General features: G+C 42.1%; 1 protein-coding gene across 3 annotated transcripts; it reads left to right on the top strand.

The window, feature by feature from the left end:
• On the top strand, nt 1-27590 carry med16 (mediator complex subunit 16). 3 transcript variants are annotated; one of them, XM_070859880.1, is made up of 14 exons: nt 1-205; nt 3722-3829; nt 4530-4699; nt 5481-5912; nt 9295-9400; nt 10728-10880; nt 12573-12784; nt 13608-13814; nt 15756-15966; nt 18046-18179; nt 20075-20267; nt 24745-24961; nt 25714-25797; nt 27280-27590. In XM_070859880.1, exons 1-14 carry the CDS (start codon nt 70-72, stop codon nt 27404-27406), a joined length of 2490 nt encoding a protein of 829 aa, XP_070715981.1. In that variant the 5' UTR covers nt 1-69; the 3' UTR covers nt 27407-27590. The 3 variants fall into 3 exon arrangements, 2 of the variants coding, with proteins under 2 accessions (XP_070715981.1, XP_070715982.1); XR_011587595.1 differs by lacking the exons at nt 25714-25797; nt 27280-27590 and adding an exon at nt 20456-20537 and having other exon boundaries at nt 24749-24830; XM_070859881.1 differs by lacking the exon at nt 5481-5912.

Genomic DNA, 27590 nt, shown 5'->3' with positions numbered 1-27590 from the left:
GCGGCGGTTGCGTCCGCGCTCAGGGGGTGATTGGGGAGCGGGTAGGAGGAGGCCTCGGCAGTAGGAAACATGGATGTGGCGTATGTTTGCGAATGGGAGAAGCGGCCGAAGAGCAACTACTGCCCCTCGGTGCCGCTAGTGTGCGCCTGGTCTTGCAGGAACCTGGTGGCCTTCACCACTGACCTGAAGAACGAGGAGGAGCAAGGTGGGATCCTGAGCCTGGCTCCGGGGGCCGCCGTGTGCGTCCATTGTACTTGTTCAGTGACGGGAAAGTTCTGCAACTTTCACATTCCAAATTACTGTCCAAATTTATTGTAAAGTAAAATAAATGCATTTCTGTAGCACTTTAGTACATCTTTCAGAAACATCTCCAAGCGCTTCATATACAATCTATGACTGTTATGTTGACAGAAATGGCAACGCATTTATACAGAACAACAGTAACCAACTTTTATTTATATAGCGCCTTTAACGTAGTGAAACGTCCCCAAGGTGCTTCACAGGAGTATTATGAGATGAAAAATTTGGCACTGAGCCACATCAGGATCAATTAGGGCAGGTGACCAAAAGCTTGGTCACAGAGGTAGGTTTTAAGGAGCGTCTTGAAGGAGGAAAGAGAGGTGGAGAGGTTTAGGCAGGGAATTCCAGAGCATGGGGCCAAGGCAACAGGAGCCACTGCCACCAATGGTTGAGCGATTTATAATCAGGGATGCTCAAGAGGGAAGAATTAGAGGAGCGTAGACATCTCGGGGGAGGGGGAGTTTGTGGGGCTGGAGCAGATTACAGAGCTAGGAATTTGAAAACCAGGATGAGAATTTTGAGATCGAGACATTGCTTAACCGGGAGCCAATGTAGGTCAGCAAGTACAGGGGTTGGTGTGCACCAACGTTAGCGCCCTCAATCAGGCCAACACCCCCAGCATCGAAGTACTGACCACACACGACCAAAGCAAGCACTCTACTCGGAACTCCTACACAGCAAACTGAGGAAACATTTCAAGGACACCCTCAAAGCCTCCTTGATAAAATGCAACATCCCCACCGACATCTGGGAGTCCCTGGCCAAAGATCGCCTTAAGTGGAGGAAGAGCATCCGGGAGGGCGCTGAGCACCTTGAGTCTCGTCGCCAAGACCATGCAGAAAACACATGCAGGTAGTGGAAGGAGCGTGCGGCAAACCAGTCCCACCCATCCTTTCCTTCACCGACTGTCCCACCTGTGACAGAGACTGTAATTCCTGTATTGGACTGTTCAGTCACCTAAGAACTCACTTTTAGAGTGGAAGCAAGTCTTCCTCGATTTTGAGGGACTGCCTATGATGATGATGGTGTGAGTTAGGACACAGGCACAGAGTTTTGGATGACCCCCTAGTTTATGTAGGGTAGAATGGGAGGCCAGCCAGGAGTGCATTGGAATAGTCAAGTCTAGAGGTAATAAAGGCATGCATGAGGGCTTCAGCAGCGGATGAGCTGAGGCAAGGGAGGAGATGGCCGATGTTACGGAGATGGAAATAGGTGGTCTTAGTTATGCTGCGGTTATGTGGTTGGAACTCATTTCATTGTCAAATATGACACCAAGGTTGCGAACAGTCTGGTTCAGCCTCAGATAGAAGTTCGGGAGAGGAATGGAGCCAATGGCTAGGGAACGGAGTTTGTGGCGGGGACTGAAAACAATGGCTTCGGTCCTGCCAATATTCAATTGGAGAACATTTCTGCTCATCGGACAAACTGTCTTGACAATTTAAAGATCGAGGAGGCGTCGAGAGAAGTGGTAGTGAGGTAAAGCTGGGTGTCATCAGCGTATATATGAAGACTGACGCAGTGTTTTTGGATGATGTCGTCAAGGGGCAACATGTAGATAAGAAATAGGATGGAGGTGGGGCCAAGGATAAATCCTTCAGGGACACCAGAGGTAATGATGAGGGGCAGGAAGAGAGGCCATTTCAGGCGATTCCCTGGCTACGATTAGATAGATAAGAATGGAAACAGGCGAGTGCAGTCTCACTTAGCTGGACGACGGTGGAGAGGCATTGGAGAAGGATAGAGTGATCAACCGTGTCAAAAGCAGCAGACAAGTCAAGAAGGACAAAGAGGAATAGTTTGCCTTTGTCACAGTCACAAAGGATGTCATTTGTGACTTTGATGAGAGCCATTTCGGTACCGTGGCAGACACGGAAACCGGATTGGAGGGATTCAGACATGGAGTTGCGGTCAAGGACTTTGGAGAGGAAGGGGAGTTGGAGATGGAGTTTGCAAGGACGGAGGGCTCGAGGATTTTTTTTTGAGAACAATATGATCCAGAACACCAATGAATCAGAATGACAGGCTATCTTATTTTTGGTGATGTTGGTTGGGTAATGTTAACTTGAATGACAAACTATTATGCACTCTCGCCTCTGAGTCAGAAGGTTGAAGTCCAGCTCCAGAGACTTGAGCACAAAATTTAGTCTGACATTCCAGTGTACCACTGAGGGAGTGCTGTACTGTCGGAAGTGCCATCTTTCAGATGAGATGTTAAATTGTGGCCCTCTGAGATGATATAAAAACCCCATGGCACTATTTTGAAGAGCAGGGAAATTCTTGCTGGTGTCCTGACCAATATTTATCCCTCAACCAACACCAACACACAGATTATCTGGTCATTGTCACATTGCTGTTTGTGGGACTTTGCTGCGTTTGTTACATTACAACAGTGACTACATGTAAAAAGTACATTAGCTGTAAAGCGGCTTGGGACGTCCTGAGGTCGTAAAAGGTGCGATGTAAATGAAAGCTATTTATTTTTTTATTTGTGTTTATAGTGCATGTTTTTGGTTGGAAAGTTGACTTTTGAGCAATTTGTTTTTAATGCAATGTCCATTTTTCTGGGCAGATATTTTTTTGTTCATCATTGTTGGGTTTGCAGTAAAATATCAAATGGGACTGGTTCAAACTATTCCAGTGACTGCAAAAGCACCAGGCCCTTGGAAATTAAGTTCAGTGTCTTCAGCAGGAAGAGGAGCAACTGGTTCTGGGCTACTTATAAAATTAAAAAGAGATAGAGTCCAGATAAATACTTGGGAATTCTTCCAAATATATTGAGGAAGTGATACAAAATATAATATAAATATACAAAATGTTAATAGGAAATCAGGGACCCGACATCTAAATCTGTAGCATCTAAATAAAGAAGTAGGAGCCAGAAAATACACCAAAAACGAGTGACGACTGCAATAAAATAAATATATTCTCTACCAATTGAATGTTGAGACCACACAATAGTTGAAATAGTTTGCTATAATACGATGTTTAAAACTTTTTCCCTAAACTCTGCCTCTGACTCCTGTCAGGATTTAAACTTGTCAATAGCTGGCAACCTTCTGAGCTGGAGGTGAATGTTCTCAACTGAGCCATGCTAATGCATGACATTTATCACAAGAAAATAAATTTGCACTATATTAGGGTCTTACTAAACTATCACTGCTTTATAATGAGCTCTGTCAGACCCAAAACTTTACTGTTTCATGGGAATTGCTAACTTTTGTTGATACTTGTTCAATTTAAGTGGGATCAGATCCTTACTGAATTCTGATGAGGCCCACCTGAAACACTGACATTTGTTTCTCTTTCATATGCTGATCGACCTGCTGTGTGTTCCTTTTTTTTCATTTTAGATCTTTGATGATTACATTGAAAATCCTGTAGGCTAAATAGCGTTCTCAAACAGCCCCTCTTTTTCTTGCAGATCTTACTTATATGATTCACATTTTGGACACTGAGCACCCCTGGGATGTTTACTCCATCAACTCAGGACACCATGAAGTGATTACTTCTCTGGAGTGGGACCAATCTGGTAAGCTTATTTTGGTTAACTGGTAGGGGTGACACTGAGCTGCCCCATTGTCACCAGATGGAAACATAAAATGTTAAAAGAAGTGTCCTAGGGCACCACAAATAGGATAAACAAACTATGCATAATATGGCGACATGCACAAATAAAATTATAATATGATGCAGATAAATTATCCTTTTTAGACCCTGCAGGGCCCATCGGCCGCTGAAGGCCTCAAGCATAAGAGCTGAACCACTACATTTTTTCTAGGCATTTGTGGTATGCTGTACTCCCCTGTTTCCATCCATTCACTTGGAGGTGTGCTGGGAGATAATACATTTTAAGCACCTGAGAAAATTGAAATGTTGAGGGAATATTTCTGTTATGTACTGTATGTAGTAAAGTCATAAAACTTTTTATGAAGAATGTACTTGATTTGCTGTACCATGCACAGAGGAAATCTTCCCTGTGAGTTTGGAGAAGAACTCTTCCCTTGTATGATGTCTTGTACAGCAGTAGATGCTGTGCATATTTCTTTTTGTAGATACCGCTAGGTTGTTGACTGATTTCTCTTGTGGTTTCATAATTTAATAGGAAAAAAATATTATATAGGAACTGAGTGTTTCCATAATTACTTGGTACTAAAATGTATCTTTTGAAGTGAGATGTCTTCCTTTTTTAAAAAAAATGTAATTTTGGTCCACCTCTGTTTCTTTAAAAGGTTCCCGTTTGTTATCTGCTGACGCTGATGGTCGGGTGAAATGCTGGAGTATGACTGATCACCTGGTAAACAGCTGGGACAGCATAGTCGGGAGTTCAGTGGATGGGGATCCCATTGTAGCCTTGTCATGGCTACACAATGGTGTCAAGTTGGCCTTGCATGTGGAAAAGGTTTGTGCTGTAGTCAAAACGTAGAGTAACATTTACATTTTTTGTCAACAACCAAAGGTGTTGATGGTTAAATCTGATACTTCTGTTCTACTGATAGGACCAGAACAATAGTAGTCTGTTGCTGAATTGAAGGTGCTTTTACCTGGGACATATCTGGTCTGTGCTCAATCATTTTGGCCCTGAAGTTAGTTTTAGGTCACGTATGGTGAATTCAAATTGATGTTTGATTGTGCAGTGATGATCCAGAAAGCTGACCAGTGACCAATTGGCTGGTGCATAAATGTCCATAAATATTGATGCAGTGCTGTGTTATAAACCTGGGAAGAACTTCCATCTGATTTACTTTTTATCCCATTCTAGAATCTATGACAGATATGGAATAAATGTTAATAAGAGGAAAGCAGACCTGATGCTTATTTCCGATTTCATCCATTGTTGTAAATATCAATAATCCATTGTGACTGTATAAACATTTAACTAGCCAAGTTTAATAACAATTTTCATTTACAAAGATCACAAACCAGGTGAAAATGTCAGATGTGTTCTGGCCAGAGCAAAGCTCATTTGACCTACCCAAGCTGTTCCGCAGTATTTTTTTACTGCTCTTGTGTCTAATAAACAAGATCCACTGCCTGAGAGCCTAGTGCAGCACAGAGCTCTACTTTCTATTGGACCTCTGAGCTATAAAAAGATCTGCACTGCGGTATAGACTTATTTTTTTTTAAAAGTATTTTTAGAGCTTTAAGATGATATGTGTTTTTTTCATCCCACTGCCCATCAGTCTGGAGCATCCAACTTTGGTGAGAAGTTCTCTCGGGTGAAATTCTCCCCTTCCCTGACGCTGTTTGGAGGGAAGCCGATGGAAGGTTGGATTGCTGTAACCATCAGTGGTCTAGTGACTGTGTCATTACTGAAACCCAGTGGACAGGTTCTCACTGCTACAGAGAGTTTATCGCGGTTGAGAAGCCGAGTTGCACTGGCAGACATTGCATTCACTGGTGGTGGGAATATCGTGGTGACCACGTCGGATGGCAGCAGCTCCTCACCAGTTCAGTTTTATAAAGTCTGTGTGAGCGTTGTAAACGAGAAATGCAAAATTGACACTGAGCTACTTCCGTCGCTCTTCATGCGCTGTACAACCGACACCGCTCGAAAGGAGAAGTACCCGGCTGTCACCCACCTGAAGTTTTTAACAAGAGAAACCTCTGAGCAGGTAACGTGACTGTTTCCTTATCTCTTCGCTTCACAGCTCTGCTGCCACTCCTCACACACAGGCTGCTTTAGATTAACATTCGGGTATACATTGGTCACCTGTCATTTTTAATTCCCTGGGTTATTCAAATATTGTCACTTCTAATGTAAATATGTATAAGCACAATCAATTTAATTTTGAAATCACAATTTTGACTGGAGGCTTGGCTGCTCTTAAAGCTGCAGTATAATCTTGTATTCCTATGTGGCTTCAGGAACCTCAAAATATGCTGCCTGCACAGTTAGGCCACGGTTTTTCACAGCCTGGTTGGACATTGCACAGGAGGGCACAAGCAGGAATGTCACCAGGAGGACCTGGCTGCAGTGGCACAAACCTTTCAATGATCTCAGTTGATCACGAAACATTACTGCAGATCCTTACTCAAACTAACTTACCTTGCACTTCTACCCATCCCTCTCTATCTACATTATCACATCCCAATCTCACTAGCCACCCCTCACACTCATCCTTGTCCAATCGTATCAACTAACAACACACAAGGGTAGGCACTCGAGTCATTTAGCCAATGTTCATGTAGAGTTTCTGCTAATGTGTTGTCAAAATGAAATCTTTATTTTGAACACTTTGCCTTCTTGGATAGATTTGTGTGCACCTTTGGAAGTGGCTTAGTGGGTTGTAGTGAATGGTGAGACATAATAGTACCCCCTGCAATGATGATGAGTGTGAAAGGAATGGCTTGGGCATTGCAGGGGGATGCTTTATGGTATAGCTGTGGGGTGGTGCCAACCTGGCGCATCATGTGGCAACCAGGGTGCATAGCATCAAGTGAAGTAAATCTGGCCATGGTGAGGCCATCCCTGGCCTCCCGGGCAGCAGTGTGGTCAGGTGCTTGATGCCCTCTGTTAGGTGATTGCGGAGAAGGTTGGTGGTGTTGGTGATCTTGTTGGTGTTGGGGCTGATCGCGGTGGGATTATGGGGATCGAGGTGAGATTTTTGTTAAGTGCACCGAAGCTGCTGGAATAGATGACAGTTGAAGTTGAGATGACAGAAGCGATCTGTCAATGCTTGCTCCAAGGAAGTGACACTGGACAGAGAGTTTACTCCAAACACTTCTAACCTTCATAAAGCTGAAAAGTGAATTCCAAATTTGAAGGCTCCAGCTTCTAACATTGGAAAGTGAACAGCTGTGAAATGGTCATTTTTTAACCACTTTTGCAGATGTCACCTATTTAGAACAATGGAGAATTGTTGAAAACCCAACCTACTTACCTAATGTGATCCTCGAACGACGTGAAAGTCGTCAAAAAGGTGGAAAAATGGTTAGTAGCTGGTAAAATGCTGCTTAAATACCTTTAAACAGCTTTTTAAGTATTTCAATTGCCTGACCCGTCGCTCAGTGCTGGCACTTGGGAAACTTACAAGGAGGTGGGTTCAGAGCGGGATACCGCCCCCCTGTCAATCTTTAAGATTTTGACAGTGGACCCACCTCCAAACCCACCTCTGAGCACCGGTAAAATCCAGCCCTTAATGTGCAAGGGGTGATGTTAGTGTCCTCATTACATAAATGCTGCCATAATTGAATTACCAAAAATGGGTCAGTGAGGCTATAACGTGAAATCTGGATTTCTGACGGTGCGCTTTTAATTGTGATAGACTCCCATTTATTAGTAGCCTCCCTGATCCTGGCTGATGATCAGGAGGAGCTGTGCTATGACCACATAAATATGATGACCAATTTAATAAAAACTACTCGGGGCTGCCTGATTACCAGTCATGTTACGTTGTGATGCATTGTTTCACTCTCCATTCGGTCACTTAGTTTCTTGTTACATTTAGTGACTTTTGTTTCTTAAAATGTGCAGGGCAAGAAATAGAAAACTGTTTGAGCAATGGCTGCATTGAGATTTGCAGGGGATCATTCACACAGGAAATCTAAAAACCACTGGTCTACTGTCACTACCCGACCATAATTTAGTCTTTTTTTGTAACTGCTTGTTATATGTCTGCTAGTTGCGTGTGATAGTTTTGAAGTTCCAGCGGCCTGTTGTACAAAATGATAGGTTTCCAGATTTCCACTCTCGTGCTGTAAGGACACCGTGATAAAGACTAAGGGGATAGAATTTTGCCGACTTTGCGACCCGGTTTTTGCTGTGATTTGACCCTTGGCGGCGATAACCCGGTCGGCGGGATCTTCGGGTACTTTTTTGCGGTGGCGTTTCCACGTACCGCCGGGGATCGGTGCGCTGACGTGCAATGCCGCGAATTGCATTACTGTCGTAATTTCGGCACTCTCCTCCACGCCCCAAATACCAACAAGGTCAAACCTGCGGTACAACCCTGCCAGCAGTGCTAAGTATGAAGACCTGCAAAAAAGGTAAGTTAAAGTTTTAATTTTTAAATTATTTTTCAGCAATTTAGTAGGTAAGGGTTTTGTGAATGTTTTCAGCAATTTCCCCCCCCCCCCTCACCCAAGGCCTCTCTTGCAGCGCTACCGGCCTCGGACTAAAGTTGCCGAAACTCACGGTTTGCGGTGCGAATCCTCGTGCAACGCTGAGTTTACCGATGCCAGTAAAGGCCGAAATTTAGGCCTAAAAATGGTATCGCAACGAAAACGGTAATTTTGGCATTAAACTACTGTTTGCCGACAATCGAAATTCTAGCCCTAGATGTTCACTCAGCTGACTGTTTCCTGCCCCACACTAAGTCCTCCTTGCCATCAATCCAATCCACACTGCCATTAACTCCCTGTCCCCCAATGCATTGAATTTAAAATCCTCATCTTCAAATCCTTCCAAAAACTTGTCCCACCCTATCTCTGCAGCCTCTTCTAGCCCTGTGCACATTTCTGAACCCTTTGTTCCTGTGTGCCTTTTATCCCCTTCCCTACCACTGGTGGTCCAGCCTTCAGCAGCAAAATGGTGGGCAAAGAGAGGGGATTCTCTCCCCAAGTCCATCTGCCTCCCACGTTTTTCTCCATCTTTACAAACCATCTTTTTTAAACCAAGCATTCGATCCCCCTCATGGCTGGATGTCACTTTCTGGCACCTAATTTTTTTCCCTCTTTCTCTTCCCTTCCTCCCCCCTCCCCTTCAGGCATTTTTAGTGTTAAAAGCACTATATAAATGCCTGTCGGTTGTCCTTTCTGGCTCATGAGTGGTATCAGCAAAGACTAAAGAAGCATTCTGTTCTTCCTGGGGCATGGCACATGGCATTAGAAGCATTAAAGGGAGTAATGGGAGGAAAGTATGTGCTATGGTAATGCCCATTTCAGATAAAGAGCAGTGGATTTTGGAGTTCAGGTTTGTGGGATTTGGTTAGTCAAAAGGTCTGACATAATTAATGTAGAAGTTAAGTGTAATTGACATTGTCTTGCCTCCTGCAGGTGTTGCTGTGTGCTTCCAGTCTGACTGGCAGCATTGTAGAATGCTGGTCATTACGGAAGGAAGGGTTACCAGTGAATAATATTTTTCAGCCAATTTCCCCTGTGGGTGAGTATGGAGGTTGCTGCTCTAAGCAGGACTCGCTGATTAATTATAAATTGCAGATAGCACAGCTTGGGGCTTAACCTGATATTTCAGAGAGGCTGCAATCAGTAAATTATACAATGTACATGTTTCTGTAACCTGGCTGCCTGCAGTGATCCAGCTTGGGTCTTTTTCCCACCCTATTTGATGCCTCCTCAGTGAACTGAATGAGGTGAGCTCTTAGTAAGGGATTGTGAGTGTAAAGCTGTGCTCAACTCCTTTGTTGATAAACTAGCTGTACCATTCCTCTGCATGTTTTCCATCTTGTTGCCTAGATGTCAGTGTTGACTCAATGTTTTATGCGACTTGCTATTGGACAGACATCAGATATGTATGTTATTCATCACTCCATTAAAATGGACTCTTAAAGTTTAGTTTACATACTAAATAGAGTCAAATCTTGGCCTTGAGTAAGGAGAGGAGTTTTAATATATTGAAGTTTCATATAATTACCAAAGGATTGTAGATGAAGTGTTTAATACAGAATTATTTGTAAACTGGTAAATTGCAAATTTTACCAGAGCTGAAAAGTAAATTGTCATAAAATAGAACCATACAGCACATTCGGCCCATCGTACTTGTGCTGGTTTTTTGAAAGAGCTAGATTTCTTGTCCAGGGATTGTTGGCGACTGAAATTGTTCAGGCCTTTATGTCTGTATAGGTAATGTTTCTCTGAAAAGACTGAAATTATTAAAATTGACGGGCCTGTTAGAATGTGTGTGTTGAAAATGACCAGGTTTGTATAACAACAGGGCAGCATTGTGAGAATCATTTGTATCAAATATTATTTAATTACTAAAGAGCCATTTTGATTATTTTTTGATAATTTTCAATTGCACTGTGCATGACATGAAAATCTCATTTGATGCTGAAAGCTGTGGGTTTACCTAAACCCATCTTTCTCCAGCACTGACCTAAATTGGCAATAAACATAACATTGTTCCCACTGCTGGGTTAAAATTCCTGATGTTATTGCCCAGGGAAGTAATTGATGCCGATAACATCAGTAACTTTAAGAAGCAGTTTGACAGGCATTTTGTGTAAAAAATCAATTAAGAGAACTTTGTATTCTGTTTTTGAACTATGGGGTTGGTCACATCGAACTTTTTTTTTCTAGTCCTGTACATTCCTATGTAAAGTGGTTCTGTGAAGTGGATGTACCAGTGCTAACATCCTAGTTATGATAAAAAGTTGCATTTTCCTGCCTGTATCATTGTTGAAAAGCAATGGACCTTCCATTCATTAGTGTTCCACTCACCGCTACTGTGCTTTCTGATTTTATTTTGTTAGGTGATAAACAGCCGAGCATTCTGAAGTGGCGGATTCTATCTGCAACCAATGACCTAGATCGTGTGACAGCTGTGGGTTTACCAAAACTTCCCATCTCGCTGACCAGCACTGACCTAAAGGTGGCAACAGACACCAAATTCTTCCCAGGGCTCGGTTAGTACTTGCCTTAACATGGAGTCCAACATGAGAACTTTATTAGTATTCATCCAATTGTCCAGTGACAGGTGGCTTTAAAAATCCTTCAGAGTGGACTCCTTGAGGACTTAATTTTCTGTTCGATGATGTTTGGTTATGTTATGGTGAAATTTAGAAATTGGTGATGATATAATCAATCTAAATTAACGACTTGGAAGAAGGGACAGCCAAGTTTGCTGACGATACAAAGATGGGAGGAAAAGCAATGTGTGAGGAGGACACACACAATCTGCAAAATTTGGCAGATGGAGTATAATGTTGGAAAGTGTGAGGTCATGCACTTTGGCAGAAAAAAAAATCAAAGAGCAAGTTATTATTTAAATGGAGAAAATTTGCAAAGTGCTGCAGTACAGCAGGACCTGGGGGTACTTGTGCATGAACACAAAAGGTTAGTATGCAGGTACAGCAAGTGATCAGGAAGGCCAATGGAATCTTGGCCTTTATTGCAAAGGGGATGGAGTATAAAAGCAGGGAAGTCTTGCTACAGTTATACAGGGTATTGGTGAGGCCACACCTGGAATACTGCGTAAAGTTTTGGTTTCTATATTTACGAAAGGATATACTTGCTTTGGAGGCAGTTCAGAGAAGGTTCACTAGGTTAATTCCGGAGATGAAGGGGTGGACTTGTGAAGAAAGGTTGAGTAGGTTGGGCCTCTACTCAATGGAATTCAGAAGAATGAGAGGTGTTATCGAAACGTATAAGATTATGAGTGAGCTTGACCGGGTGGATGCAGAGAGGATGTTTCCACTGATAGGGCAGACTAGACAAGGGGGCATAATCCTAGAATAAGGGGCCGCCCATTTAAAACTGAGATGACGAGGAATTTCTTCTCTGAGGGTTGTAAATCTGTGGAATTCGCTGCCTCAGAGAGCTGTGGAAGCTGGGACATTGAATAAATTTAAGACAGAGATCGACAGTTTCTTAACTGATAAGGGGTTATGGGGAGCGGGCAGGGGAGTGGACCTGAGTCCGTGACCAGATCAGCCATGATCATATTAAATGGCGGAGCAGGCTCGAGGGGCCGTATGGCCTATTCCTGCTCCTATTTCTTATGTTCTTATAAACTGGCTCCTGTATAATATCTGCAGTAGAGGATCATGTAAATCAAAATTCTCTGCTGAAAGAGCAGCTATGATGGTGACGGAGCAGGATGGCTTTCAGCTCATCAGACCCCAGTCTGGCAGCTCTAGGAGAGCAGAGCATTTGAGTTGCCTGTATTTGGGGGGAGTGCATTAGCTAGGTGACCAGCTGGAGTCTGCTTTCCTCTGCTCATCCCCTGTTTGGTAGAATCATATTGACATTGTTTTCAGGCCAGTCTGACTTTCCCTGCTTCCTCGAGGAAGACATGGAATGATAGAGAGACCAGTTGACAGAGAAAAGTTAAATGATGCCTTACACTGCAGTAAGAAGAATATGCCACTGTTACGATTTCTCATGTGTTTATTTTTTAACATATTTTTGTAGCTATATGGTATTTTTATCGGGCAATTAGTTACGTGATTATAACATAGCATCTTTCTCCATACTTAATTAAATATCCTGTGCAATGAAATGGAACTGTCATTGATAGTTGGGCTGTGCGAGTGCATTTGTGTCTGATTTAGAGCACTGTTCTTGTACTAAATTCTAGCTTTTCTGCCTCCCTCTAGGCCTTGCATTAGCATTCCACGATGGAACTATTCACATTGTTCACAGGCTTTCACTGCAAACAATGGGAGTTTTCTACAGCACTCCCTCCCAGCGACCAACAGATGACCAAGCCATTAAGCGGCAGCGTACAACTGCATCTTCTGTACACTTCAAAGCATTACAGTTGTCCTGGACTTCATTGGCATTGGTTGGAATAGACAACCATGGAAAGGTAAGAACAAAGTTGAGACTAATCAGAGAGTTATTCAACAATTTAAAAACACTTAACAAGATTAGGCAATCATTTCAAATTCAAATTCATCTTTGCAGGTAAAGTGCTAAACATTACAGAAATACCCGCCCCCCCCCCTTGCTATTTTTGAACTATTTAAGTGTGTTTGCATTTAATATTCCTCCTGCGACTTAAAACTTTTTTTTTGTTGTATTCACAAAGATTGAAAATATGACGACTAGGGATCTTCTTGGGGCTAGACAAGCTGGATAAATCTAGATTCCCTTGCAGTGCCACTCAATGTGTGACTCTTGTCTCCCAGCCCTGCCCCCTTTTTAAGGGTAATGGTATAAGAAAAGTTACCCAAATATGGCTCCGGTTGGGGTGGAGTGTAGAATGTTTCAGTATAAGGGGTGTCACAACTGTGTGAGGCGGACTGGTTGGAGTGGGTGCTCTTTGCCTTTCCGTCATTGTTCACAGGTTTATAAATAACCTTTAGGGCTGCTGACCAAGGGCCGTGCGGCTCTTTGTCGGCCGGCGTGGACACGATGGGCCGAAATTGCCTCCTTCTGCGCTGTAAATTTCTATGTTTCTATACAAGGGGCACCTATTTACCGCTTGCTTTTGGGACCTTTTTCATGGATTAAAAGTTGATATTTGGTCATGAAATAATAGAATTGACAATACAGAGGCCATTTGGCCCCTGTGCGCCTGTGCTGGTTCATTTCTTTGTGAATTAGTACGATTATTTGTGAAGTGCAATTTTACATTGTCCTTTTTCTTGAAATTTTGAAGGCTGCCTCGTTATCTTGTTCCCTCACAGTTGAGTATGCTGAGGATCTCTCCGTCAATGGGTCACACATTAGATATGAGCACATCATTGCGTCACCTACTCTTCCTATTGGAGTACTGTATGGTGACTGGTTACGACTGGTGGGACATCCTCTTGCATGTGCAGCCTAACATGGTGCAAAACCTCGTGGAGAAACTACATGAGGAATATACACGCCAGAATCAGGCTTTGCAACAGGTAAAGGATTAATGGAGTGCAAGGTATGCAGTTATAAACCTGCGTCTGTAATAGTCATTTTTATTTTTGGAATGTTTATTTTTTGCTTTTCCAGTTATTAACCCTGTAAGTGCAAAAAAAAAGCTCTGCTTGTCTCTATCTTGCTGACATACTGTATCCTCAGGGAGCACAACTCTGAACTTGGAGTGTGGTGAAAGGGTGGAATTCAGGACAGGCCGGGCAGGTCTGCAACTTTCTGGAGCATTGACAAAACAGTTGATTTGGCCAGTTGTGAATCTTGTGTGTCGGTGCTAATCTTCTCAATGATACTGGTTAATATTGTGATGTCCTGATTAAAATGGGACAGTTAAGAGATACACAATTGGGAAAATACTGTATACAAATCCAGATATTTGAAACTCTGCTTGTTATAATTAGTAACCACCGACTGGTTTTAAAATTCAGGATATTGTATTTCTCATAGCTGGATACCTAAATCTAATCTAATCTAATCTATAATAGTCAGTTTTTGCCTGTCCTGGGGCGGAGGCAGGGCCGGGGGCTGAAAACGTAAACTGAGTGACAGTTGCACCGACCAATGGGGGAATCGTGGCCTGCCCGGCTTTGCAACCAATCGGGGCGGGACGCGATGGTGTGAATCTTTAAACTTTGATTGATGCTGGGTCTGCTCCAATGAGGAGGCAGCAGTGGATGTGGCGGGGCGCAGTCACAGGGGAGTGAGGGCTCCCCGGGCATTGCTGCGGAGCGAGAGGAGCGCGCAGTGGGAGGGAGGAAGTTGAAGGGGAGGAGAGATGGATGGGGAGTGAGGGAGGACATCAGCTTTGATTCTATAGATGAAGATGGTAACAGTCTGAACAAGTACTGTTGCAATAAAGATTCTAGTTTGACTGCAAATGTTTTGCAGATCTCTGCTAGTTCTTAATAAATTATAGAATCATAAAATTTAACAACACATAAAGGAGACTATTTGGCCCATCATGCCTGTGCCAGCTCACTGAAAATTATCTACTTGGGCCCATACCTAGGAATTTTTCTTTTTCAATATTTATCCACTTCCCTTTTAAAAAAATTACTACATGACAACATAAGCAGTTTATTGAAGCGGACATAATATATATAAATATAAAAATAAAATCACTAATGCAGAATTTCTGAATTTTAAATTCTGTACCTAATATTTACATGAATTTTCCTTAATTTATGTAATAATATAGCCATTCGAGTAGACTGCTTCAAATGCAAACTTGTCTCAGTGGTAGCACTCACCTCTGAGTCAGAAGGTTGTGGGTTCAAGTTCCAGTCCAGAGACCTCAGCACATAATCTAGGCTGCCGCTTCTCTGCAGGACTGAGGGAATGCTCAGAGGTGTCATCTTTTGGATGAGACAGTAAACCGAGGCTCCTGTCTGCCTTCTCGGATGGACGTAAAAGATCCCACGTCATTTATTTAATTGCTGTTTGTAAGAGATTGGTTTGTGAAAATTGGCTGTTACGTTTCCTATATTACAACAGTAACTACATTTCAAAAGTAATTAATTGGCTGTAAAGCTCTTTGGGACATTCTGAGGTTGTGAAAGGCACTATAGAAATAAGTCTTTGTTCTTATCGGATTAGCTTATCCAAATACTTAGCTGCTGCTTCCATTTTTTGATACCTCTGTTTGAGAAATTCACACATGCTAAATGCTTCTTTGCATGTCACACGCCAAATATTGGAGTTGTTAGACTTGAAGGAACACAGCCACACCGTGGTAGCTGAATGTTATATTTTGATTGATTTGAGAGCACCTCGTCCTTAAACCCTTGTCATCCAGCTTATCTTGAGTGACATAATGGGAGAGCTGTTAGTTTTGCTCAATTTATTAATGTGTTTCCTTGGAGATTTGAAAATATTCTTTGTGTGCCCATATTTAAATCGCTTTCTTTTTTTTCGCTCTGATTAAGGTTCTATCTACTCGAATTGTTGCCATGAAGGCATCTTTGTGTAAGCTATCAACAAACACACTGGCAAGAGCCTGTGATTTCCATGCAAAACTGCTGTTGATTGCAATCGGTTCCACACTTAAATCACTTCTTCGACCACATCTGCTCAACACACCAGACAAGAGCCCTGGAGAGCGACTGACTGAGATCTGCTGTAAAAACACCGACACTGGTATGTGTCCAATTTGTGTATGTGGACCATGTAATGCAGATGCAAGAAATGATTTGTATTATAGCTTTCTGATTCTTCAACTAAGACACTCCTGTGAAAGTTTTCAAGTTTCAACTATAGATTGCAGACATCCTTAGGTGCAAGAATAGCTGTAGTTAAACTCTGACTTCTTTCATTTTTTGCAGCTATTTATTTCCAAAACTGGATAAGGGCAGATCTGGGATAATTGTTTAAATTCTAATCATTCATTGCTGATGAATATCTTAACTAATTTCTCCATCATAAGATAGGGTTGAATAGTTTGTAGACAAATTAGAACAGGACTAGAATGGTACCAGGGATGAGGGACCAGTTATGTTGGGAGAGATGGGAGTATATATGGGAGTGGATATATGCAGAACACTGCGATATGTGTGCGCACTAGGTCCATACAGCAGAGCAGGTCTCCTTGCCAGTGGACCAAGACCTAGCTCTGTCAAGCCGTGTGGTGGCTGGTGTGCAACGACCACCACGCATTAAAAAAATCCACGCACAGGCATCTTCCACTCTTGAGGATGTATTTCGGGTTCTTCATTTGAAACACCTGTGAACTCATCCTTTTTTTTTGGTGTGGAAGCAAGTCATCATCGTCTCGAGGGACTGCCTATGATGATAGCTAGGATTGTTCTCCTTGGAGCAAAGAAAGTTAGGAGATTTGATAGAGGTGTTCAGAATCATGAATGGTTTTGATAGAGTAAATAAAGAGAAACTGTTTTCTGTGGCAGAAGGAGAACACAGATTTAAGGTGATTGGCAAAAGAACCACAGGTAACATGAGGAAACTTTTTTTTTTTTACACAGTGAGTTGTGATCTGGAATGCATTGCCTGAAAGGGTGGTGGAGGCAGATTCAATAGTAACATTCAAAAGAGAATTGGATAAATACTTGAAGGGAAAAAATTACAGGGCCAAGAGGAAAGAGCAGTAGGGTGGGCTTAATTGGATAGCTCTACCAAAGAGCCACCACAGGTATGATGTACTGCAATGTTCTATAATTTTACGAGTGTGTATTAAGATTTATAAAAAGAAAGACTTGCATTTATATAGTGCCTTTCACGACCACAGGAAGCTCCCACAAACAGCAACGTGTTAATGACCAGATAATCTGTTTTAGTGATGTTGATTGAGGGATAAATATTGGCCAGGACACCAGGGATAACTCCCCTTCTCTTCAAAATAGTGCCATGGGATATTTTACATCCATCTGAGAGGTCAGTTTAATGTTTCATCCGAAAAATGGCATCTCTGACAGTGCAGCGCTCCCTCAGCACTGCACTGGTGTCAGTCTAGATTTATGTGCTCAGGTTCCTGGAGTGGCACTTGAACCCACAACATTCTGCTACCCACTGAGCCACTGGTTAATATAATTGTAGCAAATTTTAATTATACAAAAATAAGTTAATGTAGTGAAATTATTTTTGTACCAAACTGCTGTTGAGAAAGGGGGGGTTTTGTTGCACAATGAGTTCAGAACTATTTTCTCAGTCAGTATGTTGCTGTTCCAACAAGGTAGGTGTTACTACTTAGCAGGAAAGTGTTGGTAGAGACCAGATGGATCACATGACCTGTTTCTGTGCTGTAACATATCTTGATTTGACGAAGATGAAGGGTTTTAAAAGAAAACAAATGTTGACATCTGGTTTACATTTCCGAAATTTCTGGAGAATCCCTTAAAAGCTGGACTGTTTCGTCCAAAGATGTAGGGGATGGTGATTCTAAACAATCAGTACATATGAATACGGTTACATATTGCACCGTATTAACTCCTATCTGGGGGTTTATTTTGTTGCCGTAGCTAATTGATCTTTGTGTTGTATTTCTCTAGCCGATTTTTAAATAAAGTGGACATCTGGAAAGTATGCCCAGTCTCAATACTAGCCTCCCTGCTTTGCTAACTGGAGGAAACGCTTTTTAACAGGAGCACCAATGTGTCCAGCAGATGTGATCTTTATCTAACCATTCCTATAAAACACTCCAAAAGTATACTTGATGTTCTGTAAGTGCCCAATTGTTTAAAGGGTCTAACTGATGCTCTCTTTCAGATATTGATAAAGTTATGATAAATCTGAAAACTGAAGAGTTTGTCCTGGATGCTTGGGTGTTGCAGTCACTTCAGCAGCTCATACAGTGGGTTGGGGACTTTGTGCTATACCTGCTAGCTAGTCTGCCCAATCAGGTGAGTCTAGTTCTAATATAGAGCTGTATTTCTGAAAATATTTGTACCAAATTAGAAAGACTTTGGTGTGGCAAGAAAGAGGTATTTTGTCCAAACTATTAGGAAATCTTTCTCTTTAAAGATTGGACCTGTCAAACTGCTTTTAAAGCTGGCTACATTGTTCAGCCCATCATTGATGATTTTGTAGAACTATTTCAGTCCGTTATATGGGATGTTCAGTCTTTAAGTTGATTTTCTTTACCAACATGTTTGAGAGATTTGTGTTCTAAACACACATTCCCTAAGTATAGCACTGCCAACAGTGATCAGGAGACCCATACCATTCCTGCCGTCACAAGTCAGGACAGGGACAAAACCAGATATTTGTTTAGCTGTTTCAGGGAGATGTTAAAGTATATTCTGTGATGAGTGCTGCACTAATTTTACTCACCATATACACATCTTCGCTGTATTCCAAACTTTGCACCTATTTTCTTTTTTTTTAAAGACTTGTCATTCATATACTTGCTGCTTATATTCTAATGAATCTGTTGAGCAGGATATTTATTACATGTTTTATTTGATAGGGCTCATCCATTGGGTAAATATTACATCAAGACCACTTAAACAAAATTAAAATATTGAGGAATGCTTGCATCATGTTAAAATGAACAGATTCTGCAGTTTTACTGTTTGCAGCACATTTTTAGCTCCTGTGCTTCTTGAATTCTTGCCCAAGTCTTCATCCAGCGTTTGAGGTCCAAAACAGTACATAAAGCACAGTCCACTGCCCCCATTCAGAATGTGGCTGAGAAGAATATAATGATGGGTGAGGGGTATGCACAAAATGTCTGCTGTTAGGCTGCCTCTAACCAGCATGTCCAAAGCATTAACTGTGAGCTATGCACAAATACATTCAGTGTACAAATACTTCTTGAACATTTAAAATTGTATAACAATTCAGTACACTATATTCTGGCTTAATATACAATAATTTTAATGGGGAAAGAAAGATTACATTTATATTGAGCCTTTCACGACTCCCAGATGTCCTAAAGCGCTTTACAGCCAATGAAGTGCTTTTTTGAAGTGTAGTCATTGTTGTAATGTAGGAAACACAGCAGCCATTTTGCACTCAACAAGCTCCCACAAACTGCAATGTGATAATGACCATTTTGTGATAATGTTAGTGATGTTGATTGAGGGATAAATATTGGCCAGGACACGGGGATAGCTCCCCTGATCATCTTCGAAATAGTGCTATGGGATCTTTTACTTCCACCTGAGAGAGCAGATGGGGCCTCGGTTTAACGTTTCATCTGAAAAATGGAAGGAAAATGTCTGGAGGGCAAGTAGAAGGATAGCTGGCATAGTTGGATTCAAATGTTTATATTTTGATTAAACCACTCCCACTTGTTATACAAGGAAAATTGTACACGCCTAATATTTCCTCCTTTCCTTCCTTATTTTTTGATATCGATGTTAGCACTCACCATGAGACCTTTGAGTTAGGTCTCCCTTGTGGCTGTTCCAGTGACCTCAATTACAGTGGGAACTGGTGTAAGCTCTCAGCTGTTAATCCTGGGAAACCCTGCTATTGACTGAGAATGCAAATTTCCCAGATGATCGCACCCTGAGATCAGGTGGTTGTAGAGCAGCTCTTGGGCTTGTCTGAAATCACAGCTCCATGTTTCTCATAGTCACTGGGAATCTGGTGGGGGAGTTGTTTTCCCCTTACAATGTCATCAGAGCAGTCTCGCCAGGGGTGAGAGAATTCTCAAAAATCGACAAGCACGAAAATGGCATAGAAATAGCTGAGAAGAATATATTTTGAGCACAGTCCTCCCTCTATGCTTTCCCTTTTAACACCAATGTGTAGGTTTATGTCTTACTGATGTTCCAATCTCTATTTTCAGAGTTCTCCTGTTCGTCCAGGATTTAGTTTTCTCCGAGATGGTACCTCACTTGGCATGCTCAGAGAACTAATGGTGGTGATCCGAATATGGGGTCTCCTTAAACCTGGCTGTCTGCCAATATACACTGCTACATCAGACACCCAGGATAGCATGTCCCTGCTCTTCAGACTGCTCACCAAACTCTGGCTCTGCTGTAAGTTCAAATCATGTGCCTAGCATACTCAGTCACAATATTCAATTTGTTTTTGACTGGGGTTTGTCTTTAAACTGTCCAACCTTTCACCATGACATTTCTGCAACCACTGATCTGCTTAACCACACCCTCACTACTACCTTTGATGCCCTAGTCCCTATTAAAACCATTACTCTCTCTTACCCAAGTTTGCAGATGACACTAAGCTGGGTGGCAGTGTGAGCTGTGAGGAGGATGCTAAGAGGCTGCAGGGTGACTTGGACAGATTAGGTGAGTGGGCAAATGCATGGCAGATGCAGTATAATGTAGATAAATGTGAGGTTATCCAATTTGGTGGCAAAAACAGGAAGGCAGAATATTATTTGAATTGTGACAGATTAAGAAAATGGGAGGTGCAACGAGACCTGGGTGTCATGGTACATCAGTCATTGAAAGTTGGCATGCAGGTACAGCAGGCGGTGAAGAAGGCAAATGGCATGTTGGCCTCTCTAGCAAGAGGATTTGAGTATAGGAGCAGGGAGGCGTTACTGCAGTTGGACAGGACCTTGTTGAGGCCACACCTTGAATATTGTGTACAATTTTGGTCTCCTAATCTGAGGAAGGACATTCTTGCTATTGAGGGAGTGCAGCGAAGGTTCACCAGACTGATTCCCGGGATGGCAGGACTGACATATGAAGAAAGATTGGATCAACTGGGCTTATATTCACTGAAATTTAGAAGATTGAGAGGGGATCTCATAGAAACATATAAAATTATTTTGGGATTGGACAGGTTAGATGCAGGAAGAATGTTTCCGATGTTGGGGAAGTCCAGAACCAGGGTCACAGTCTAAGGATAAGGAGTAAGTCATTTAGGACCGCGATTAGGAGAAACTTCTTCACTCAGAGAATTGTGAACCTGTGGAATTCTCTACCACAGAAAGATGTTGAGGCCGGTTCGTTAGATATATTCAAAAGGGAATTAGATGTGGCCCTTAAGGCTAAAGAGATCAAGGGGTATGGAGAGAAATCAGGAATGGGTTACTGAAGTTGCATAATCAGCTATGATCATATTGAATGGCGGTGCAGGCTCGAAGGGCTGAATGGCCTACTCCTGCACCTATTTTCTATGTTTCTTACCCTGGACGTTCCCCTTGGTACAGCCTCATCTTCGCTCCCTCAAGTTCAAAGGGCGCAGACTTGAACGGATGTGGCGGACAACTGGTTTAGCCATTGACCGCCAGATCTGACTCGACCACATAAAGCATTATCAGGTCCTACTCTTGTATGCAAAAACTGCTCACTATTCCAGGATCATTCTGGAATGCAAAGATGACACCTGGCTATTATTTTCTACTGCTAATCATAATCTTAAACCCCTCTCTCCTGTCTCCACCACACTCCCCTCCAACAACAAGTGTGAGAAGCTCATGGACTTCTTTGCTCAAAGATTGAGACCATCCGATCTGCACGTTCACTTCTTTTGTCTAGCCCACCGGGCCAAGCTTCCCCTGAGGCTTCCCCCTGCCTTAGCCCTAAACTCACATCTATCTCGAGTTTCTCTTTGATCTTCCCTCTTGACCCCTCTCCAAGCTCATCTTGTTCATGAGACCTACTTCCTGCTCCCTTGACCCTATTCCCACTTAACTGCTGACCACCCAACATCCTTTTTTGGCTCCCATGTAGGCCAACATTGTTAATGGTTCTCTCTCCTCCGGTACTGTCCCCCTCTCCTTCAAATCTGCGGTCATCAGGCACCCTTGACCCCACTGTTTGCTAGCTACCGCCCCATCTCCAACCTCACTTTTCTCTTCAAAGTCCTTGAACATGTTTTCGCCTCCCAAATCTGTAACCATCTTTCCCAAAACTCCATGTTTGAATGCCTTCAATCTGGTTTTCACCCCTACCACAGTACCGAAATGGCTCTCATAAAAGTCACAAATGACATACTTTGTGACTGTGACAAAGGTAAACTATCCCTCCCCGTCCTCCTGGACCTGTCTACAGCCTCCTCCAACGCCTCTCCACCATCGTCCAGTTGGGTGGCACTGCACTCGTCTGGTTCCATTCTCATCTATCTAATCGTAGCCAGAAAATCTCCTGCAATGGCTTCTCTTCCTACTCCCGCATCATTACCTCTTGTGTCCCCCAAAGATCTATCCTTGGCCCCCTCTTATTACTCATCTATATGCTGCCCTTGGCGATATCATCCGAAAACACGGAGTCAGTTTCCACATTTTCGCAGACAATACTCAGCACTACCTCTCCACCACTTTTTTTGACCCCTCTATAGTCTCTAAATTGTCAGATTGCTTATCCGACATCCAGTACTGGATGAGCAGAAATTTTCTCCAATTAAATATTGGGAAGGCCGAAGCCGTTGTCTTTGGTCCACACCACAAACTGCGTTCCATTACCACTGACTCCATCCCACTCCCTAGTATCTATCTGAGGTAAAACAGACTGTTCACAATCTATGTGTGATATTTGATCCTAAAATGAGCCTCCGGCCACATAGCCGCGGAATAACTAAAACTGCCAATTTCTACCTCCGTAACATTGCCCGTCTCCGCCCCTGCCTCAGCTCATCTGCTGAAACCGTCATCCATGCGTTTGTTACCTCTAGAATTGACTACTCCAACACACTCCTGGCTGGGCTCCCACATTCTACGCTACGTAAACTTGAGGTTATCCAAAACTTGGCAGTGGTAACCTACATTGGCTCCCGGTTAAGCCACGCCTCGATTTCAAAATTCTCATTCGTGTTTACAAATCCTTCCATGGCCTCGCCCCTCCCTATCTCTAATCTCTTTCAGCCTCACAACCCTATTCTGCCCTCTTGAGTATCCCTGATTATAACTGCTCAACCACCGGTGGTCATGCCTTCAGCTGCTTGAGCCCTAAGCTCTGGGGCTCCCTCCCTAAACCTCTCCGCCTCGCTTCCTCTTCTTTTTTAAGACGCTCCTTAAAACCTACCTCTTTAACCAAGCTTTTGGTCATCTAATTTCTTCGGTAGCTCGGTGTCACATTTATCTGTTTTGTCTTACATCACTACTGTGAAATGCATTGGGATGCTTTGCTACATTAAAGGCGCTATATAAATAAAAGTTGTTGTTGGGGTAGAAGCAACTTATAAGAAGTATTTGTATAAGATTGTGTTTGGGGTAGAGGGTGATTTTCTGTTTGAAGAAAAAATTGATGGAATTAGCACGCCATTTACTAATGTTGGTTAGTATAAAGCAGGGGAATCCAATCAAGGAAAGTCTCTTTCTGTAGTTGTTATAATCCAGAAAATTGTTGAAAGTTAAGGAATGGTTGTTTAGGAGCATCGGCTGCTTAAATGGCCCACTACATACTGTTACACCATGTCCTGTAATGCTACAGTTCCAGTACGTGTTTTGCAATTTTTTTTTAAGTTTGCTATAAACATATTGCTCATTATCATGTCAACTCAAGCCAAATAAGTAAAACTGAACATAGTTTTTACTTATAATTACAATCTGAATGTTCACACACTTCCTGCTGATGGAAAACCAGAAATTTAATTGTGGTACAGGTATATTGTATTTCCTCGAGCAGATAGTAATTTGCACAGTCCTCTCTAGAAATAATTGAGACTGTAACCAAATACTGAAATGAGATCTGGTCACTCGAGAATAAAGGAATGCTACAAGTTGAGGTCTTATAATAGCTTCACCTTTTGACTCTTTTGCGAAATATGCCCTGTAGCTCATTTTTTTTTTTAAAGTTCTGAAGTATGAGTGATGCAGCACAGCAAATTTGGATTGATTTGGTATGGTACTTTGGAGTTGTGAACTCTGTGACCTTAGTTTGAATCCTGCCCAGACTGATGTGATGAGAGACTGTATGGGTGCCAGAGGTGACTGAGCAGTATCAGTGTATCTAGTGAGTATAGGCTCACAGCACAAGGGTTGGCAGAAAGAAGGTTGGTATGGGCAATGGAAAAGTTTACAGTGCAGTAGAGGGTGGTCTTCTGAAGTTTAGGTGAAGTCACGTTGTTAAGGTAGAGCAAGGAGCATCTAGCCATGATGTACTTATGCTGCCTTCCAGCTTTGAATCTCAGGGTTGCATGTCACTCAGGCCTCCCAGTTGCCATTATAGATTCTTGGAGAGACGTCTCAATGGGAGCACAATGCTGTTAATGCCCAATCATTTGCAAAGGAGAGAGGGGAATTAGGTTGAAACATTTATGGAACTACAATAACTGAGACTAAGATCTGCTATGCAACAATCCCAGCTGATGGGGTCTGCATGGTTAATCACAAGGGAAAGGTAAAAAAGGGTTTCTTCATCTTACCTTCTATAATAAAATGTTCCATTGATTTTAATTGTGACTCTCTGGGTACTAAGTTCACAAAGCAACTGATATTGGGATTTTTGAATGCACAGAAGACCACATTTGTGCATTAATAAATTCATACAGAAGGTGTTGCTTTTTTGCAAAGTTTAACACTTCTCATAACACTTTTTTTTTCAGGTAGAGATGAGAACCATATGACTGAACCCGACGACAATCTGATTGATGAATGTTGTCTGCTTCCCAGCCAGCTGCTTGTTCCCAGTATGGACTGGCTGCCAGTGAATGATGGAATTATTGGCAAGTTACAGAGCAAACAGCCGTTAAAACTGCAGTTTGGAAAGCCAGTCAGTGTACCCAGTCACTTTGCAACCTCTCAGCTTGATATCTTTGCAAGGTAATTGTGCTCGCTCAGAAACTCCTGACTGTGTTGAGTTGTTGGGAGTGCTATCATGAATTGCCATTGGAAGCTCCGATATTGATGTGTATAAATCTAGTCATTAACACTGAAGTCGCATTAAAAATGAACCGTTGATGGTTTTATGTTGACTTTGGGTTATAGGTTGGCTTGAAAATTAGTGAGTGTCCACTTAATGACTGCCATAGCCAAAATTTTGGCTGCCTGGGAGCAAGACCCAAAGGTGGCATCGATGATCAATGCAGATCTTTGCATTGTAAACATTTTCCTTGATTCCAGTTCACCTTCTTAAAGTTTGGAGAGGAGCTTTCCCCCCAGAACAATCTCCTTTGGCTTTTTTAGAAATGTAACTTTCTGTCAGGAATTTTGCATTCCCTATAAATGCTCATTCAAAATGCTGAGCATGGGGCAGGGGGGGATGGTGGTGTAGTTGCTGAAATCAAGGTTGGATGTTTCACAGTCTTAGAAACTTGACAGTAATTTGTTTCCCTGTAGGGGACCAGCACTCTATACTGTTAAATACATCTGCAATCTCATTCAGAATAAATATTGAAACCCTTTCACTGGTCACCCTGAGCAACAAGCTGAAGCATCATAGCAGGTTTACACTTTGTTCTCCCAGATGAATCATAATGCATGTTGCTAAGCCCCGTTAGGATAGAATTCCATAAATGTCGTAACTATTTCATGTGTTTACAGTTACTATACTTTCAATTTCACATTATGTTCAGGTCACCAGGGTATCAGAAAATGGACAACTTAAGGCGACTTAATTTAGGAGTGTGCCCAACAGAAGAAACCAAATCTTGTACCAGGTAAACAACAAATAGATGAAAGAATAAGAGTTCGACTTGATTGTGGTCCAATCGCAAGGTACTGGTGCAGCCGAGCGCCCTCTAATGTGTGCACCAATGTGCTTGATGCACTTGGATTGGTACAAGATGTCTGCTGAGACGTCTTTGCAAAAATTTTAATTATTTGACATCTTGTAGCCAGAGCCATTTTAAAAACTGGTCAAAAGGACAGGTATCTGGAACTAAATGCATTTTTACTCAGCAATTTTCTCGATTGCATCCAGTTGTGAGATAGCGAATTCTCCATGAGTAGTTCTCTTGCTTTTGCAGTCCTGAATTGGGAGCATGTCTTGGAGATGCAGAGAGCAAATGGACAGGCTAGAAAAATTACATGGGGTTATGCTTTGGATGAGGATCTCTTTCATGGAAGACCCAGGAGTTGAGTAACTCTAGAAATGCAAAGATATTTCAGCTTTCCATGTATGTTAAAGCTCCTGCAATGTGATGCCTTAGACATGTTGTGGAACATATACAATGCAGCTCCTTAAGTTCAACTAATAAGAACTGGGTGTCCCTTTTTATTGCATTTAATTCAGGCAGCGGAGTATTATAATAAAATAGCAGATTTCCAAAGCGTTGCACACAACTAATCAAAGCATCCATGGTTCTGTAATAACTGGAGCATTACAACATGTAACTCCTGAGTATGTATTGTGGTTGTTGTTTTGGATGATTTTATGATGAGTGCTGGATGTTGATTGGTTCCTTTTCCATAGTTTTTAAAGGCGGTGTTTTTAAGCATTGAGACATTTGACCAAAACAGGTTTTTTTTCCTTTATGGATAATTTTGCATTCTGGATGCGTGTTTGACACTAGACTTTATATAGATGGATATACATTAACTTGTCCAATTAACTCATTATTAGAATGTCCTATCCAGCACATTAACACGATTTAAAATGAAAGCTAGTTCACAATGTAGCCTTCCTTGAGCAGTAATTTGGTTGCAGATTATGCTGAGTTGCATAATTTTAAAATTGGGACTTAGTGATTGATACTCCTATGGAAGTCAATCTTTTTCCATGTGTGTTTTACATTTGTGACCTAACTAACTAACTAACCACTACTAAACTCCCATCCGCCAGTTCAGCAGCAATGATAGGACCGAATTAATTCACTCCATTGTTGTCGGTTCTGAACTAGCCTGGCCGCATCAATCACCTGTATCCTTTTCTGTGCTATGTCACTCTTGACATTGTATTGAAGTAGAATTACTACATGTTGAGTACCCTACTAGATCTCCCCAAATTGCTCTAACCATGAATTTGTCTACTTGTAACTGATATCCACATATTTTATCAGTTCGGTGACTCCTCTTAGCCCAGCTACAGTATCTAAGTAATGTCATACAGCCGTCCATCTGTAAGAGAGATAAGTGTTTACCCTGGAGTTTGATGACTCGGGGTTAGATTATGATAATTGAAACTTTCTTCTTTTAAACAGATGTGGGTGCAACACCATGCTGAAATCGCCAAACAAGTCAACTGCAGTTAAACAATGGGAGCAGCGGTGGATTAAGAACTGTCTGTGTGGTGGTCTATGGCGCAAAGTCCCCATTAGTTTATCCTAAATAATCTTTGTTGTAAGGACAAGTAATGAAGAAATATGCATTTGAAGATGTTCGTCGGAAAATTATCAAAGGTCACCTTCAAGGATTCAAAAGACCAGCTGTGTATATTGCTGCTAATTCTCACAGTGAAACATTTTCTAAGAATTTTAATAGGATTTCTATTATAGTAAATTGACTTTTTTCA

This window comes from Pristiophorus japonicus, chromosome 18 (genome assembly GCF_044704955.1).
Source record: "Pristiophorus japonicus isolate sPriJap1 chromosome 18, sPriJap1.hap1, whole genome shotgun sequence".
Lineage (NCBI taxonomy): Eukaryota > Metazoa > Chordata > Chondrichthyes > Pristiophoridae > Pristiophorus > Pristiophorus japonicus.
The sequence above is the reverse complement of the archived record's forward strand: the minus strand, read 5'-3'. Positions and strand labels throughout refer to the sequence as shown.